The sequence below is a fragment of the Lottia gigantea genome (genome assembly GCF_000327385.1).
Source record: "Lottia gigantea unplaced genomic scaffold LOTGIsca_7, whole genome shotgun sequence".
Taxonomy (NCBI): domain Eukaryota; kingdom Metazoa; phylum Mollusca; class Gastropoda; family Lottiidae; genus Lottia; species Lottia gigantea.
In genome coordinates, this window is record NW_008710370.1 from 3,902,213 (window position 1) to 3,923,475 (window position 21,263).

At 30.6% G+C, this 21,263-nt stretch overlaps 1 protein-coding gene across 1 annotated transcript; it reads right to left on the reverse strand.

The window, feature by feature from the left end:
* Nucleotides 1-1,449: 1,449 nt before the first annotated feature.
* On the reverse strand, nt 1,450-21,201 carry LOTGIDRAFT_155146 (hypothetical protein; the record flags this gene model as incomplete). The annotated part of the gene is made up of 23 exons (XM_009065645.1): nt 1,450-1,480; nt 2,155-2,359; nt 2,778-2,925; nt 4,510-4,650; nt 5,157-5,225; nt 5,732-5,949; nt 7,436-7,509; nt 8,627-8,757; nt 9,678-9,741; nt 10,468-10,643; nt 11,682-11,804; nt 12,310-12,597; nt 13,405-13,515; nt 14,549-14,815; nt 15,828-15,959; nt 16,435-16,491; nt 16,830-17,016; nt 17,607-17,764; nt 18,247-18,371; nt 18,824-18,894; nt 19,747-19,807; nt 20,770-20,896; nt 21,199-21,201. The coding sequence occupies 23 exons, from the start codon at nt 21,199-21,201 to the stop codon at nt 1,450-1,452; spliced, it is 2,967 nt and encodes a 988-aa protein (XP_009063893.1).
* Nucleotides 21,202-21,263: the final 62 nt, after the last annotated feature.

The following is a 21,263-nucleotide window of genomic DNA, read 5'->3' on the forward strand; positions in this document are numbered from 1 at the left end:
TCCATTTTCGAGGTTGATGTGGGGTCTTGAATATAATATGTAAATAGTCTTCAGAAGTACTAGTAATCACATAATTCCTTAAAAAATTTCATTTTCTATTTCTTTTATCTATATGGCAATGTCTCAAGAAAAGATGACGCGTCATTTTACCTTTCGAATGCGAATGTGGATAATTGTGGACACACATGGTTCTTACATTGAAATAATACACAAACGTAGTTCTTTCATTTAAATCTGACTCTTTCTCAACTTAATAAGCCAAATATCACTAAAAGCTTTAATATTTCAACTGAGCAATCAAATCATATTAAACGGTTTAGAAATAGCTTTAAATGTGATGTGAAGGCTTAGTTTTTAAAAATTCGACTTATTAAGTTGAGGAAGTGATTCAACATGGTTGTGAACTATGTTTGTGTGTGTTATTTCCATGTTCGAACATTACATAGTTTCATATGATATATTTGCTCACTTGTTGTTTTAATAACATTTGATTTATACACAAAACCTGTACATGGAAGATTTCAATAATGCTTGGAAAATACTGATTTTTTACAATTTGAGTTATTTGACTAATTCTCTTCAAAAACAGGCATAAAAACAAAATGAAATGAAAGGGAGTTCTATGTCTTCTTTTCTGCATTATATAAACAATATGGAAATATATAGAAAATGTTAAGGACATTGATGAGTATTAGCCATTTTGGTTTTGAGTTCTACTATAGTTTATCAAAGAAAACTTATGACATAGGAAAAGAAAATTAAATGCTTCACAATACACATTACGATTAGAAATTCTTGGTATTTTATATTTATATTTATTTGGTTAAAGTAACTCCTTTAATATCTAAGAAGGGAGCATCTTCTTATTTTATGTTTAAAGGGGCATTCAGCTTTTTTTGTCAAACCTTTTCATTATCAAAAGTTTTGTAAATTATACCTGAAAATTTTTCTGAAGTAGACTATTTATATCTACGTATCTACTTGATCAAACTAAATTTATTTAAAAGGGTTAATTAAAAACTGAGAGTATTAATAGTTAATTAAGCAGTTTGACCTTGTTTTGGTGATTAGCTTTATAATGGCTCGTTGAAACCTTTAGGAGACATATTTCTCTACAATTAGGTGTTTATTTTACTCAAAGCCGTACAGTAATTTTCTAACAGCTTGCAAAAAGCAGAACAAAGTTTAAAAGTTTACGTAACCTTTCGTAAATTTTTTCAATAGTTTTGGCGTTTACAAATTTACGGCTGGATATTTTTATTTAAAACTTAACTTCGTTAATGGGATTTTTTATAGTTTTCACAAATTTGAGCAAAAATTGTACGTGCAAAGCGGAATGTCTCTTTACTATGTGTCATATAAAAGCATGATTTTTAATATCATTGTCACAAAATCCTGATCATGTCTTTTAAGAAGAAAACAACTTTAATTCACAGCACATTTCACCATTCATCTACGGTTATTTCTTACGTTATTCAATCTGTAATGGAAAATAAAATATGCTATACCTCTACATCTAATAACAGATGTAAATATTTGGAGATTTGGGTGTGATACTGCTCAACACTTCCATTCTCAAACAATACTAAAGTTGAATTTGCGAAATTTCTGTAAAATTCTATACCTTCCTTATCTTATTGCAAGATTGTACAATGCAGTAAAAAAATTGGCTAGACTATAAGACATTTATGATCTTAAAATCTGATATCTTTCTACATCACTGCACTAGCACAAGAAATCAAGTACAACTTGTCAGACTGCAATAAGAAGATTGGTTGAAAGAAATGAATCATTGTCTGAGGGAAACAATGCATGGAAGTCTAAGTAGAAACATTTTTTTAGGTTTTGGTTTCCTTTCAACGTTCAAAGTTAAAAATCAGTTGGAAATTGAAGGACCTGAACATAATGGGGGTTGCAAGATTGGTTAGTTCTGCACATTCAGGATTCCTGAAAGTTGGAATATATGTCAGAACATATTGCATGTGTGCCGGAAAAAATAGTAGGTGCCAACAGAATTCAAAATGGCGGAGACAGAAAAAGATGGGGAAATTTTGAATGTGACATATTCCACTTCTTATAACTCTTCAACCGAGCACCATCATGGCCATTCAGTATTCATGTATGAGAGAAATTACTCTAGAAAAAGACAATTACCTAGCCAAGCTCTCCATATATTCTGCTGTATGTTGTGTTATTTGTGGCATCTGTTGTAAATATTGGTACTGATTTCTGTTATTGTTACCACTAGAATTATTAACAGAGTAACCATACATCTGATTCTGTCCTATAGGTTGATAGGTAGACATACCATTACGACTAGCATTACCTATTTCACCTCTCTGACCTCCACGACGTCTGCCTTGAAAGTCAATATCAAACATTGTCATTATACAAAATCACATCATTTCTGCATTCTACTTGCATAATATTATACATGTAATGAACCAAATAAACAATAACCATGAAGACTCTCAAGAAGAGATGCTGAATGATCTAGAAGGGTGAACTTTCCCTGCCTTGCTTGCAATACCAGGAATAATATTTTTTTACAAAAGAACAAGCTTAAATTCCCATCTAAATGTCCATGTCAATTCTTATGTCACTTCAGATTAACTCATAGCTTAGTTTCACTTAACTGTGTTACAATAATTCTTTCTAACAAAGTTTACACTGGTAATGTAGAGCTCAAGTTTTTAGGGCTTTTTTTGTTTGCAGGATACAAACAACATTCTGCTTCAAGTGTATTAGAAAGGAGTAAAAGTTAGATTTATACTTACTCCTAGAATTATCAGAATCATCATATAATAAAGCACCATTCCATACTGGTGGTGAACTGAGTTGTACATTAGTAACTTTAACTGGTACTGTAGTTTTATAATGACCAATACCAGGTAATGTTCCTTCTACTGTATGATTACTAGTGGGCTATTAAAATACAATCATACATAGAACATCAGCTATCACAAAATAGAAATACAGCAAATAATAGAGAATAATAATAAATTTCACTGAAAAGCTAGAGTTGTGATTAGTCACTCATCATGAAACAGTTTTTAACAGCAATTCAAAATACAAAATTGTGATCAGCAATTCATGATGCAAGAGATGTGATTAGTTATTCACCATATAAGAACTGTGATCAGCAATTCATGATGCAAGAGATGTGATTAGTTATTCACCATATAAGAACTGTGATCAGCAATTCATGATGCAAGAGATATGATTAGTCATTCACAATACAAGAATCGTGATCAGCAATTCATGATGCAAGAGATGTAATTAGTCATCCACAATACAAGAATTGTGATCAGCAATTTATGATGCAAGAAATGTGATTAGTCATTCACAATAAAAAAATTGTGATCAGCAATTCAAGATGCAAGAGTTGTGATTAGTCATTCACCATGAAACAGTTGTTAACAGCAATTCACAATACAAAAATTGTGATCAGCAATTCATGATGCAAGAGATGTGATTAGTTATTCACCATATAAAAACTGTGATCAGCAATTCATGATGCAAGAGATATGATTATTTATTCACAATACAAGAATCATGATCAGCAATTCATGATGCAAGAGATATGATTAGTCATTCACAATACAAAAATTGTGATCAGCAATTCATGATGCAAGAGATGTAATTAGTCATCCACAATACAAGAATTGTGATCAGCAATTTATGATGCAAGAAATGTGATTAGTCATTCACAATAAAAAAAATTGTGATCAGCAATTTATGATGCAAGAGATGTGATTAGTCATCCACAATACAAGAATTGTGATCAGCAATTTATGATGCAAGAAATGTGATTAGTCATTCACAATAAAAAAATTGTGATCAGCAATTCAAGATGCAAGAGTTGTGATTAGTCATTCACCATGAAACAGTTGTTAACAGCAATTCACAATACAAAAATTGTGATCAGCAATTCATGATGCAAGAGATATGATTAGTCATTCACAATACAAGAATCATGATCAGCAATTCATGATGCAATAGATATGATTAGTCATTCACAATACAAAAATTGTGATCAGCAAGGGTCGTGGACTCGTGATTAATAATTCACAGTCCAAGAATCGTGATCAGCAAGTCATGATGCAAGAGCTGTGATTAGTCATTCACAACAGCAATTCACAATACAAGAATTGTGATCTACCATTCACCATGCAAGAATTGTGATCAGCCATTCACAATGCAAATGTTATCAGCAAGTCATGATGCAAGAGATGTGATTAGTCATCGACAATACAAGAATTGTGATCAGCAATTCATGATGCAAGAGATGTGATTAGTTATTCACAAAAGCAATTCACAGTGCAAGAATTGTGATCAGCACTTCACAGTACAAGGGTTGTGATTAGTCATTCACCATGCAAGGGTCGTGATTAACAATTCACAGTCCAAGAATCGTGATCAGCAATTCAAAGTGCCAGAGATTCATTAATCAACAAAGAGTTGTGGTTAATAATTCACAGAATAAAAGTGTATTATTATGTTAAATACCTGTATATATTGTTGCTGTTGTTCAGCAAAATAGATCTCAGCTTTAGTTCTCTCTTCATCAGTAACAGGTATACCATCTATTATCATTAACTGTGGCATACGAAATATCAGCAATGGTCTATGAAGTAATCTTCGTGAAACCTGTACAAAAATACAATAGAAATAGTTATACATTCTACTGTTCTGCACTTTAACATCTAGAATCGAAGTGCTACATAAGAAATCTTGCCAAAAGGCAAATGCTTTCTTGTATTTTCCTACTGCTTCCAGATTGTCTCCCAAATTGCAAGCATGTTACATTCAAATAAAGGTGGATAGCAAAGTTTAATTCTTGGTCCAATATTCTTTTTTCTTGACTTATTAAAGCTATCATGCTTTAATTACACTCAAACTAATTACTTTTTTGTCTTATCTGGGTTTTAAATTGGGTGGGTGGCATCCATATTTCTTTAACAAGTATGTCGATTGCTGTAACAAATATGAGGGTCCAGACAGCGGGACATAAAATATTTTTTTAATAATTTAGTCTAATTAGAGCATGATAGCTTTAAGATTCAGTAAAACATGCATGTGCATATTACAAATTTACAATGTTGATGTTGACATTGTATGCCATTGAAGGAATATTGTGTATTAGTTGAACTTACAGCATTGTTGACCAGTGATAATTCCATCAATGTTACAATATTATCTATCTTTTCTAATTCACCTAAATCCTACAATAATGAAAGCATAAATCAAAATTCAATACATTCTTTTCTTTTATCACATCTTCATTGTGTATCTTTATCCATTAGTACAGTACTTTCTTGTGAATACATTTAAATAAATTGACTTCAAATATGCTCAACTGTAAGTCATATGCTGCATTCGATACCTGCTGTGAAAATAGTATTTACTACTTTCTTGCAAATCTGAAACTTGTGTAGAAACCCAAATTCAAACAGAAATTCACAACATTGACCCTGTTACATGGTAATCATGAGAGGTATCGAACGAGTTATAATTGAGATCCATTGTGGATCAAATATTTCACTTGGCTAGAATGTCACTAGTTCTGTAATGGATATTAAGAGTGTAATCAAATACCATTGACAAGAGTCGATGTTACAAATGTCTGACCAGCCCCAATTTACATTTAATATTCAAAATCATGTCAAAAACATTCATATCATCTGATAACCAACAGGTTTATCACAAAAATTTTGATAAAAGACTGTACCTGAATTCTGTTGGAACCAAGATAAAGTCTCTGTAGATTCTCCAGACAAGCCAGATTACTTAAATCACGTAGTCTGTTCTCTTCTAGATGTAGTTCCTGCAGGTTCCACTGGTTTATAAATGATAATTCTGATACACCTTTAATCTTATTTCTATCTAATACTAGTTCTCTTAATTCATGTAAACCATCCATACCATCTATCTTACAGATTTCATTACCTAGTTGACCAAATATCATATATTAAATGTCATGGTTCGCCATTTTCATCAGTTAATTTTGATCTTGAATATATGTAAGTCTCCAGAAGTACTAAAACTGCATGAAAATTGAAAAATTCCTTCATATATACCTCATACTACTGGAAATTTCATTTTCTATTTCTATAGATGTCTTTTCTACAGTCAAGTAACCTTATTTCGTGGAAACCTATTATTCGTGGATTTCCGGAAATGTTTAATAATTTACATGAGCGACCTTGCGCGACCTCCGCATTAGTTTGTATTGATAAACATGGGTTTTCTGCACAATATCAGCTAGTAGAATGAATTCAGTAGTTTCAAGCAAGGTAAAATGTATTAATGTATACTTTGACAAATACAAAATGGCGGATTTCAGTTATTACCACACGTCACAATTTTTTATCGGCCGAATTTCCTTATAATCCCAGGCGGTAATCGTAATTCCAAGTGTCGTCTGCTAGAATGTAGTCCAACGAATGAAGTCACATGATCAACAAGCGGATTCCGCGTCAGCAGAAAATTTCTATGGAACACAAAGTGGACCATATTCTTATGTTGTTTCAATGACTTTTAGCAATAAATCACGCAACATATCTTATTTTGTCAGTCACTATTTTTTTTTAAATCGTGGTTCTTTGAAGGAATTGTCACTAGTTATAATGAATTGATATTAAAGATAAATACTAAGAGAAGTTAATTATACCACTCGGTATCCATACAACGTGTTTTTCTCGACTTATTTATAGATCAAACATTGTACACGAAAATAGGTGACGCATTCTGTCGCCGTTGCCGAGTTGGTTGCTCATGAAATATGGGTCAAAGTGAAGGATTCATAAAGAAAATCGAAACAAACCAATTTTAATTATTTTGTAGAATATCTGATGAAACATTTAACTTTGACGCAATTCGGTGTTGAATCCTTATATCCACGAAAATAGGTTACACCACTGTATATATGACTAAGTCTCAAAAAAAGATGAGTCGTCTTTTTAACTTTCAAATGTTGATAATTCTGGACACACATGGATTTGAAGGCTCATTTTCTCCCTACACCATTTATGTCATGTCTCCAGTTCCATCAAAGTTTTTTTGGCCAAAACTGATTTAGCATCTGCCATTTAAAACTGCATTCGCAGCCAAAAGTGCAAAGGTCACAGAGTAACGTGATACAAACAAAACGAAAGTTTTGGTGATGCCAAAGTGCATCTTTGGAGGTGTGGAACAATCCCTATTTATGTCAAAATATTCATCAGAGGCTGGAATAGAGGAAGATGTTTCAGACTAATGCCAACTATATTGCTTTGTTAACCTTTCTCTCTCATATGAACTAGTTATTTTGGTCAAAAGACATTTTGTTTGATTCTGTGGGTAAAAAATAGAAACATTAGTTAAAAAGGGTTTTCCTCCAAAAAACAATAAATTTTACCATATATTTACTTTTCCTTAAATGTAATATATTTACCTTGTAGAAATAAAGCTTTTAATGATGGAAGTCTGTTTAACTGTAATGTGGACATTTCTTTTATATTATTATATCTACAAATATATATATTCAACTCAATACATTGTATATTCTGATTACAGAGTCTTAATAAAGGTATTTCTATTTGCACCATTCCCATTTTACTTGTGATGTCAATTGTTTTTCCCTTAAAACTACAGAATAGCAATACAACCAGATTATAATATCATTACCAAATATTATATTCAGGCCAAAAGATACCAAAAGATATCTTTGGTTGGCAAGATACCCCATTGGTGCAAATTTCATATGCAAGATATCTTAATATTGTCATCCATGTATACTAATCCTTCTTATTCAAGATACCATATTTGTGATAACAAAAACATCTTTATACACAAGATATCAAGTTGGTGATAACAAAAACTTGTTTATACACAATATAGTGATAACAAATATATCTTTATACACAAGATATCATATTTGTAATAACAAAAATATCTTTATACACAAGACTGCGAGAAAACAAATATCTTTATACACAAGATATCATATTTGTGATAACAAAAATATATTTATACACAAGATTGTGATAAGAAAAAACCTTTATACAAAAGATATTATATTTGTAATAACAAAAATATCTTTATACACAAAATAATATATGTAATAGCAAAAATATCTTTATATACAAGATATCATATTTGTGATAACAAAAATATCTTTATACACAAGATTGTGATAATACAAATATCTTTATACACAAGATATCATATTTGTAATAACAAAAATATCTTTATACATAAGATTGTGATAATACAAATATCTTTATACACAAGATATCATATTTGTGATAACAAAAATATCTTTATACACAAGATTGTGATAATACAAATATCTTTATACACAAGATATCATATTTGTAATAACAAAAATATCTTTATACATAAGATTGTGATAATACAAATATCTTTATACACAAGATATCATATTTGTAATAACAAAAATATCTTTATACATAAGATTGTGATAATACAAATATCTTTATACACAAGATATCATATTTGTAATAACAAAAATATCTTTATACATAAGATTGTGATAATACAAATTTATATCTAAAAAACAAAAAAACATAGTTGAGAGGAAATGAACACAATTGATCTTAAGAAAAATAGAAAAAATACCTACCCTAAATGTAAGACTTCTAAATTCTCTAAGATTGGAGAATATGAATCTGCACAGAAATCACCGGCCAAGCCTTTCTTATTTTTAGTTCTTGGTAATATACATTCTATATTATTATGATTTAAACACAAAACCTACATAAATACAAAACGGATATTAGAAAAATGTGTAAGGATGAAATACTTTAAGTGCAACATGGTGTTAATCAAAGATAATACGTTCGGATTTTTCAACCTGGTTTCCCTCTGTCAGTGCTGCAGACAGGTAAGAGGGGCTGACATGGTAAAAGTGTCTAGTTGTTCGGATGGGACAATAAACCGAGGACCTTAGTGCTACAGGCTGTGCACGAAATAGATCCCTGGACAGTTGGAAATCGTAAAAGATCAGGCTAATGCCGTTGTCCTGGCAGAATTTCCCTCATTGCATGGCGTTGCCTGTCTTCATTAGCCTGCATGGTGCAGAAAAGTAGAACATAAACTTCCATTCATTTCATTTCATTTCCCGACTTGATAATCAGCAGAGTGAACTTGACACTTGACACAAGGCATGAATGTTTTTTTCTGTATACACCTCCTATTCATGATCTAACAAAAGTATTATGCATCACATGTTCTAGGTCATTAAGTATTCAACCAATCAAATAATCTGCTTCATATTTAAGATTTACCTTGTATGTTAGGAATACGGGATATTCATTGCTCAACATGGACATGTTTTTAATTGGTCAACTTTTGACAAATTTTATTGAACTTGATTTAAAGAAGAATTGTGTCAGATCACTGATTGTGAGTGTAGTAAAATGTAGAATAAACACACACAAAAAACTTTCTAGATAATTAGATAATAATTTTTTGTATACATTATTATGTGCGACATTTCAACAAAAATTACTCTTGGTAGTAAAATATGAAAGAAACATAAATTGGAACATGGAAGTGCAAAAAGGCAATCCAAAACTTTTCACTTGAATTCAGGTATTCATCAAATCAAGTTATCAAGTTATCATATATCAACCATATAAAAGATCTTGATATAAGATTAAATATATACTTACCCTAACATTAACAAGATGTATTAAACCACTGAATGATGTTAAATTATTATTTTCTAAATTCACACTGAAAAATAAAACAGCAACAAATTAGTGATACTAAGTCTTAGAATTAACATAACATAATTAACACATAAAGAATTTTAAACTTTGTGAATAAGTGCCAGTAGATATATCTGGTGTCATAACATAACATAACAGTATCCTTATATAATCAGATAAATCCAAAAGACTTAGTAATTATCCATAAATATGCAATTAACTATTGATAAACACTTAATATTGAGATTAAGCGTTTTTTAATAATTATTTAGTTTATGAATTTTCCAATTTTCCAGATTTTACAGGGATTCTGTTGTAACTTTATGACACCAGGAAAGTTCACTGATGAATATATACTCATATTGGCCATTTAAAGAACTTAAATTTTTTGTTCATTCTAAGATGTAGTATTACTTTAATTTGATTATGAATCCAATATCTTGAAATCACAAATGATTAACTTATGAAGTTTTTGAGGGGTGTCAGTTTAATTTAGACAATATTTAGCCTGACAAAGTTATTATATGTGTGCATATCCTGGGAAAAACGCACAAAAATATGACTTTAGGTAGGGCAAGTGGTAACGAAAACAAATGTCAGGATTTTATAGTTTCATTTACTATTCAGTGTACTGTAAATTTATTAAACTGCTTGTGTTATGTTTTAAATCACATCTGAATGTGCATATTTGAGTTATAAATGGTATATGCTTATGTTAAAAAAAATAAATAAGTTTCCAAGGCGAGCCTACCTTCTAAGATTGACAAACATATCACTAGGACCTAAATCAACTGTTTTTATAGAAGATGATGGTAGATCTAGTTCTCTAACTTCAGCAAAATTAGAATGGAATAATTTCTCTGCTATAAAATCAGATGTCAATCTTCCACCAAACATCTCCTTTGCTATATTGCCTTCAGAAGCTTCCTGTAAAGGTATCAGATTAATTTTAAAGAAGCTTCAAATAATAAGAACTGCATGACCACTGATGTTAAATTTACCTTAGATACTGGATGCTATGAATTATAAATGTTGATTTTCCCTTTGCAATGAATTGGAGACCCTTTAAAAATTGATGTACATTTAAAGGGACAGATGCACCATTTGATTTTAGTCTTGAATATATGTAAAAAGTCTTCAGAAGTACTAGAAATTCATTTACAAATACTTCAAACTAGGAATTTTACTCACTATTTCTATTATGTCTTTTCTATATATCAAAGAGTATCTTAAATTGATGAGTCGTCATTTTAACATTCAAATGCGGATAAATGGATTTGGAGGCTAAAATTTCAACGGTGCACTGTGAACACTATTACTGATTGGCTTAGCTAAAAAATTCCTGTTTCTAAGACTAAAGTATGATTGGTCAAAAAAAATGGTGCACCTATCCCTTTAAATATTTGTTCCAACGAAGGCATCACATATTTTATATAGGCATCTTTAGCAATGTGAGCAATCTTTCAAAGCCCAATTTAAGGATAAAATTAATTAAATAGCTTTTTAGAAAAAAATTTCAATTTTTAAATTTTTTTTATTTATTTATAACACAAAATCTATATCTTTTGGAATAGATCCTTGAAAAGGCCCATACAGATCTTTATTATCCTTTAGAGTCTCTAAATTTTGTATGCACATCAGGGACAATTATAGCATCGATTTGTGTTATTCCAATTTTCAATTAGACGTCTGTGGTTCTAGTAATTCTACTAAACTAAATGCTCTATGACAGCACCCCCGCAACGGTCTTATGTGATACAAGCAAATTTCGTAGGGGTGATGTCATAAAACACTTAGTTTTAGTAGAACTACAGGAACCACGACGTCTGAATAAAAATTAGAATGGTGGAAATTGATGGTATCAGTGTTTCAGATATGCATAAAAAATTTAGAAAACCTCTTTACAATCCTTTTAAGTTTGGTTTTTTTTTCAAAACTCATTCAGTAGAATAAGTTTATACTTACTATTGCACGACCATCAAGAGCTCGTAAAGTCTTTAAATGATAAATAATAAAGAGTCTATAATTATCAACTTCGTTTGCTATAGGATTACCATATGTATCTAATATTACCAGGTACTGTAATGGCTGAAATATATCAAGTACAACAATATTCACATAAATAAAAACTAAATGATGTAACCTGTGTCCCTTTTCAGCACAATTAAATTGTGTAAAACTAATGACCCCCAATAGATATTTTCTAAATTCAGTCATACCATCCCCTACACCATTGTGTCACATTAGTGGTTCCATCAAAGATTTTTTTTTTAACAAAACTGATCTCTTGTCAGCCATTTGAAACTATGTTAGCAGCCAAAAGTTCATGGTTCACATGATACCATAACAAAAGGAAAGTTACAATGAAACCCAACACTAATTTACAGTCATCGTAAAGGTAATTTAATATCATGTTAGAAAAAAACATCATAGAAGTTGTGGAAAATCCCCATACACCAGGACCTAGTTATTCTGACTCTACTCCAGCCAATAACTGTCAAGATATCTATCAAAGGCGTGAATAGAGGCAGATGTTTTTCAGACTACCTGCTTCCACTCTTCTTTAGGAGAGAAAAAACCTTGTAATTTTTACCTTTAAATAGAAGAGTTCCCTGATATTTTCAATACGATTGTTACCAATATACAGTTCTATAAGATTGTGTAGTCTTTGTAAACCAACCAATGAGGTGATACGATTACATTCTAAAGATAAATAGGTTAACTGTGTTAATCCATTAAAAACTCCTGTATCTAAATTCACAATATGATTATTTCCTAGATGTAGCTTTGTCAAATTAACTAATTTTGTTAATCCATCTAGTTTGGCTAAACAGTTGTTCTCCAATGATAGTTCCTCTATCTTCGGACAGTTCTCTAATCCCTGAAAATTAAAAAAGATGAATATTTATGGAAGCGTTCTATTTATAAACCAAAAATAATTTGTTTTTGTTTTTTGCTGTGGGCTTTTTTTAACTCATTTTACAATCTGACAAGATCAACCTAAATGATATACAACATTTAAGTAATACTGTTGAAACCTATACCACAGAATTCTTTTGCAGTGGACCAGGTTTTTATGGAACAAATGTTGAATATTTTATGACTGAACTCAACCTTAATGCTTTATCTATTCAAATGAAATGAAATGAATGGAGTTTTATGTCCTACTATTCTGCACCATGTGGGCTAATGAAGACAGGCAACGCCATGCAGGGTGCAATGAGGGAAATTTTTTCAGGACAGCAACATTAGCCTGATCTTTTTTTCGATTTCCAGCTGTTGAGGGATCTTTAACATACACAGCATGTGTTTATTGTCCCATCTGAACGACTAGATGCTTTTTCCATGTCAACCCCTCTTTGATGTATCACTGACAGGAGCAAACCAGGTTGAAAAAGGTATTATCTCAACTTATGCCAGGATTGAACCATGGATCTTCAGGTTAGCGAGCAAGCATCTAACTCACTGAGCAACCATGGCTCCCTTAATCTATTCAAAAGAATCCAAATTGTCTTCAATAATTGAATTATAATCAAAATTATTTGGAGAGAAAAAATTTGGCAGATTTATATTTTGATCCTGTGTATACATATGTATAAGATCAATATTGTCCAATGAATTAATAGTTCACAAGGACCTAAATTTAACAGGCTTCATTTTGAGTACAGAGCAAATGTTTTTTACTTACTTCAACTTTAGTTAAATCATTATTATTGAATGATACCCATCTGAGATTTTCAACTTTCTCTAAATTTGATAACTTAGTTATATGTTGCCCTTCTAATACTATAGTTGTTAACTGCAAGAAAATAGAGTTTAAATATTTCAATTCTTTTGTAGACTTGTCATTGTGAAAATGACAAAAAATGTGCGAACCAGTCTAAATTGAAGTCTGTTAAAAAATATGTATAAGACAAAAAATAAGAAAAAGATAACTTGCCAGGCAAGGTAACATACGCCCACTGGTGACTAAAATACGAATTTTCTCATATTGACATGTTTTAACAAAGTCAAGGGCAATAACCTTTCATCGAAAATGCACCAAGTTAGAGCTTGTCCAAGATCTTATCAATTCCAATGTTCACACCAAGTTTCATCAGAATCGGTTGAAAACTGTTGCTTCAATCTTGCTCACGAACAATATTGATGTGGGCTTATAAAAATTCAAGATTTACCAGTGCATGCTTTCCAGAATTGTGCCATCAAAAACCAACATGGAACATGAGCAAGACACATTTATCCTGCTTTATTATAATCCATCTTAAAGTAGCCATCATACATATGATGTCAGTTATATTCAGAATATGACATAGAAAGTTTTTATGCAAGATATTGTACAAATTTGAATCATATAGGAGAGATCGGCCATGATGTCATAGAGGTGTTTTGTGTATCACATGATGCAGAACTTTAACAGTTGAAAGAGTGGTTTGTCCTACTCAAGTCATGCATGTGTTCTATTTTTAGCATATCACTGCTAAGCTGATTTCTCCCATACAATTTTTAAATTTCAAGCAATCTCTACAATTGTCATCAGTTCTCATTAAAAATTTTTCATGTTTTAGTTATCTAGATAATCCAAAAATACAAAATGGATTTTAATCTATTTATCAATGCACTGTGATTTTCTGCATATATCGGGAACGCTGATAGCATCAATTAGCACCATTTCAATTTTTAATCAGACATCTGTGGTTCCTACAATTTCAATAAAACTATGTGATGATAAATTGTAATGGTGCAAATTGATACTATCAGTGTCCCAGATACACATACAAAATATAGAAAACCTCTTTACAATCTTTTTAAGTTGTCGAAAAGATTGTACAAACCTTAGACAGCCATGTTGAATCATGATCAGATGATTTATCTGGTTTTAAACGACTTAATGTAAAAATTAATTGTGGTCCGTTACACAATTTTAAAGATCGTGGTATATGTTGATCAGTACGAGAATGTGATGATAATGCTAATTGTGATATTCTAGAGCCGGCTGCAACACGTAGAGCAGATGTAGCCTCATCTTCACCAACCATTTTACCATTTAATTGGGTCAGTGATTTTAATCTTCCAATCACTCGTAATTTTAAATTAACTGGCTGAAAAAAAAAAAATCAATTTGAATATTTCAAAAAGTGAGTATGAAAAAACTAAACACTAAATATTTATTATGATTTTAAAATCTTTTAGCAAAAGGACAGTTTTATACAATTTTTTTACAACATGAGTTCTTCATCATCTCCAATTTTTACAGAATTTTGATGGGCAGCTTGCATCGGAAAAAACTACCAATCTTATCAGCAAGGCAAGAGTTTGCCAATTTGCAAATAGCCACATAATAGGCGTAAATGACTTTCATTCTTGACAAACTAATGTAGAAATAATACATGTAATTCTACTTGCTGGATGATGAATCTTAAAAAAAACAAATTTAACAGCATAAGATACTTGTCAATAAGTGAATTTGTAACAAATTTTGATCTTGACCTATCTATATCTATACTTTCACAATATTTGTCATTTTCAACCAAATTTTACACACAAAACTAGACGTCATCCAAAGGCAAAAGATTGATTTTTTTTCATATTTCTCACATTATATCACGATACATATTGTATCATATCTTATGTTTCAAGATACAGATTGTATCATATCCCTTGTATCAAGATACATATTGTATCATATCCCTTATATCAAGTTACATTTGGTGTCATATCCCTTGTATCAAGATACATACTGTATCAGATCATATTCCTTGTATCTAGATACATATTGTATCATATTCCTTGTATCAAGATACATTTAGTTTCATATCCCTTGTATCAAGATACATACTGTATCATATTCCTTGTACCAAGATACATATTGTATCATATCTCTTGTATCAAGATGCATATTGTATCATTTCTCTTGTATCAAGATACATATTGTATCATATCCTTTGTATCAAGATACATTTAGTATCATATCCCGTGTTTCATGATATGTATTGTATCATATCCCATGTATCAAGATACATATTGAATTGTATTGTAGCATGAATTGCAACAGATAGTATGGGTAACCACACATAAGGAAAAAAAATCTAAAGAATGTATAGAGTATATTACCTTAGACCAAGGGTTATTAACAATGTTTAATGTTTTTAAATGAGGTAAATGCTTTCTCATCATAGATAATTCTTCTCTAGTATTCTGTAATCTATTCCAACTTATATCTAAATGATGTAGTTGTGACATGCCCTGAAATGATCATTCTCATCAACAAATAATAAAAGTATATATATCGCTAAGTGTGATTTTTCCCTGAGCAGTTATTTATTCCTGATCAATTTGATTTATTTTTGATCAGTTTGATTTATTTTTGATCAGTTTGATTTATTTTTGACTAGTTTGATTCATTCTTGAACAGTTTGAATTTATTCCTGATCAGTTTGATTTATTCCTGATCATTCTGATTTTTTCCTGATCCGTATATGATTTATTACTGATCAGTATGATATATTACTGGTCAGTATTATTTATTACTGATCAGTATGATTTATTACTGATCAGTATGATTTATTACTGATCAGTATAATCTATTCCTGATCTGTATAATGTATTACAGATCAGTATGATTTATTCATGTATGATTTATTACTAATCAGTATGATTTTTTACTAATCAGTATGATTTTTTACTAATCAGTATGATTTTTTACTAATCCTGCACCTACCTTCATACCATCTAGTGATACTATCTTGTTAAAACTGGCGTCAATCAATTCTATACCCTACAAATATACATCCAATATAGGCATTAAATCAAATTCTTTGAAGAATCTTTTAATCTGTATCTGACAAAGTTACATGGCCATTACAAGATCCAAATGGAATTGGAATGGATAATTCAAAATAAGGAGATTTAAACATGGCATAGTTGGTATAAGGTCAATGGGCTTCATGTTACAATCCTGGTAAATCATTTTGTTGGTGAAGTCCACAACTAAGATTTAATGCTCAAATGAATTGTAAATGACATAGGACAATTAAGAGATGATGACATGTTATGTATTAATGGCTATGGTCAGAGCAGTGACAGATAAAACTTTTGGAAAAGTATATTGCTTACCATATGAGCCAAATCATCTAACTTGGTTAACTCATTAAAACTAACAATCAATCTTTTTAAAGACTTCAACGATTGTATATATTTTAATTTGGTTAAACCGTTTCCATGGAGATTTAATGTTGTTATAGAAGTAAGACTAGAAGCTCGTCCAATCTTTAATAAAATATCTTCACTTAGAGTGACCAGCCTGAAGTATTACATCATATACATGTATAAATGGAAGGTATAAGTTGAGGTTTCAAGAAGCAAAAAAAGAAATGTATATGGTCCGTATATATGCTGACTGCAATCTCGCATCAGTGACTTATTCTGATGACCTTTATTACAAAGTTAAAAACTGTAATTTTTTGTAAAAAAAAAAAATTCAGCAACAGAAAACCGATTTTATTTTTCATGTCTTTAACTACTTTTCTCTACAAAATAGACAAAATTTGGTCCTGCAATAAATCAAGAGCGCTTTGTGAGGTCATCCAAGATTCAAATTCAATAATGAGCTTCAAATATATTTAATATTCTGACTTCAGTCATGACAGAATGTTCATATATCATATTTTTTCAAAATATAGTTCATTTAAGTCATCATTGTGTCTGGTAGTTTAATTGATAAGAACTCATAACATGTTGCAGATAGATGTTTCAGATATAAAATCCTCATCAGGACAACAAGATTTGAGTTAAATTTCTCAAGAGATTTGTGAGTACAAAAAAAAGGGAACAATAACATTATGTACCAATAACATAAAAAAACAAAATACTGATATATATTCTAGAACTTACCTTGGTCTTGCTCTTATTTCAGGTTCCATATTCAAAACATCACTATCAGGAAACAGTAACTGAGGATCATCAGGTGTGGCAACAGTACTTGGTATTTTCCAATCTTTATTTTCACATAAATAACCATTAATAGAAGAAAATGGAGATTTACTTGGTAACTAGAAATGAAATGCATAGAATGTAATCAAATGAAAATAAAATTGAACACCTTTTCAATAACTCACACTAAATATTTTTTGATTTTTCTGATTTTCGATAGGGTTCATCCTTGGGTAATAACAAACACAGTAAGTTCTGTCAAAATCCATCTAGATTTGTGCCTTCAAGAGTGTTAACGAGCTAAAAATTGAATGCATTTTCAAGAACAAAGGCAATAAGTCATACTTAATATTTTCGATTCTGGGTGATAACAAAAACTCACACCAAGTTTCATCAAAATCCATCAAGAATTTTGTTTTACGAGCAATGGACGTACGGACCCACGGACATGGGTGATGCCAATATACGCCTTCCAATTACATGTGGGTGTAAAATAAAAGGCTTTTTATTCTGATCAATTACCCAGTGGAAGGAACATTATAACTGAACATAAAATCTAGAATTCCTGATTATTGCATTTTTGAGAAAATATAAAACTTACCCTCTTAATATATTCATATTCTATGATATATTCTGGTAATACAAAATCTTGATCAAAAACATACCATTCGCATTGTCTTACACTACATTCACAGGTAGCTGTTAAATCTATATCTGTTGATTTATCTATAAATAATAAACATCAGATCCAGATTTCCAATTATCTTGAAGGTGCTGACATGGCAGATTTACATATTATTCAGATAATTACAGAATATTTCAAAAACTATATCTGTAGATTTATCTACAAATAAACATCAGATCCAGATTTCCTAATTATCTTGAAGGTTCTGACATGGCAGATTTACATATTATTCAGATAATTACAGTATATTTCAAAGTGCAAAAGATCTTATAGTATCAGATAACTTTTAAAGATTTTGTTGTGTTTTGGGGGATTTTCAAAGCATCTATGACATCTATATCTGTATCATTCCCAATTCTTCTAATAAATCTTTGATATCTGATATTACTAAAATCCACAAAGAGAGTTTGGATCTCAATAGCAATTTGATAGACTTCAAAAAATTTCTGTATTACTGTATTACTATAATAATATTTAAAACAACAAAACTTACTACCAACAGATAGACAAGTTTTTCTTGGTCTAATAACAGAATCTATCTCAGGATAAACTGACTGACTGACCCTACAAAAATGTTTCAAAGAATGAGAAATACAAGTATAACATTTTCTGCGGCAATAACATCAATAACATGGAGCATTATCTAAATAAGTGGTTCCCTTGCAATTTTCAGTATGACCTTGATCGTGATGGGAGGTCATTGGCATCAGAATCAGCAGAATTGTTATCAGCTATCTTTTGTTTTCGTATGATTTTTTGTTGGATTATTAATAATCAAGCGATTATCTAGTTGGTGGTAGCCTAAGTGTCGTAATTCGTAATGCACAGTATATCTGAGTACTCAGAGTTTTTAAACTGACGTAAGGAGGAAATCAATCTCTATCTAATCATAAGCAAATTCAAAGATGTCCAAGATCTTATAGATACAAACCTACACACCAATTTAAAAAAAATCAGATAAAAACTAGGGCCGTTATTGTCTTTACAAGCCACATTTAACATAATTTCAATATATCAAGGGTTAGAAAATCTGATCCTTTGTGGAATCCTTCTCAGATGCAAACTTGTCCAAGATTCAGTGAATATAAATGAACCTACCTACACACCAAAATTTTATAGGATAGCTTGCCAGGCAAGGTAATATACACCCACTGGCAGATTTGATTTTAAATACAATATTTGGCAGTACAGTAACAATCACCAGTAAAAAATATTCAACCTTCAGTCATACACTTCTTTTGAACCTTTTTTTTAAATAAATATTATTTAATCATAATATTACCAAGTTTTGTCAAAATCTGTCAAGAACAAGGGCAATAACTCATACTAAACTCATTTGGGGGTGTAAAAGTTTTCCTGTATCCCTGAATGTGTTAAATTGAATGATGATTTGAGCTAAGTATAAAAGTAACTTACTCTCTATCTTCCATCATTGTAGCATTCTTTCCTAGATATGCTTTACAGATTACAACCTGACCTACAAATACAAAATACAGCAATGACATTAAAATTGAACAAATACAAAATACAGCAATGACCATAACATTTAACATTCATTCACAAATTTGGAATATTCAAATACATTTTCACTTATTTTCAGTAGGCTAATATAAACTACAGTGGAGCCTCATTTATCTGGTTGCTGGTAATCCAGAAACCCCGATATCCGCAAGCTTTTTACTGGGATACTTGATATGGACAAGCATCATGATATAATACTGACTATTCAGATAAAATACTTACAATATTGATATAGACAAGCTTCAGGATAGAATACTGATTATTCAGGTAAAATACTTACCATATTGATATAATCAAGCATCAGGATATGATACTAACTATTCAGATAAAATACTTACCATATTGATATAGACAAGCATCAGGATAGAATACTGATTATTCAGGTAAAATACTTACCATATTGATATAATCAAGCATCAGGATATGATACTAACTATTCAGATAAAATACTTACCATATTGATATAGACAAGCATCAGGATAAGATACTAACTATTCAGATAAAATACTTACCATATTGATATGGACAAGCATCAGGATATAATACTGACTATTCAGATAAAATACTTACCATATTGATATAATCAAGCATCAGGATATGATACTAACTATTCAGATAAAATACTTACCATATTGATATAATCAAGCATCAGGATATGATACTAACTATTCAGATAAAATACTTACCATATTGATGTAATCAAGCATCAGGATATGATACTGACTATTCAGATAAAATACTTACCATATTGTTATAGACAAAAATCATGATATGATACTAACTATTCAGATAAAATACTTACAATATTGATATAGACAAGCATCAGGATAGAATACTGACTATTCAGATAAAATACTTACCATATTGATATGGACAAGTATCATGATATAATACTGACTATTCAGATAAAATACTTACCATATTGATATGGACAAGCATCAAGATATTTTCTCTTTTTATTTTCATCATCATAATACTTCATTTTCCTTTTGTCAGCTAAACTTAAACTATTACTTAATGGTACAGCTGCATGTCTTCCTAACTTCTAAAATGGCACAAAAATATATTAGAATTAGAACATTCCAATTTCTTAACCAAATCACTGTGTGTTGCAGTTTAGCTGGCTTCAAGCTGCCTTTTCAAAATTCTCCAATAAAGTACCAGTTATGAAATCTTTGGTATCCAGTTCAGACTGATTGATCAGGTGGAACAATACATTCAAATCTTAATACCCAAATTTTTCTTTGATAAAGACATCCATTAGAAAACTAATAAATCAACAGACCACAGAATAACATTTATCAGTCACCAGATAAATTTTGTAGTAATTTTCTGGATCAAAATTACCATCTTTAAATTCCAGAAACTAACCTAATATGTGTCACTATCATAGAAACCTTCCTGTAAGATTC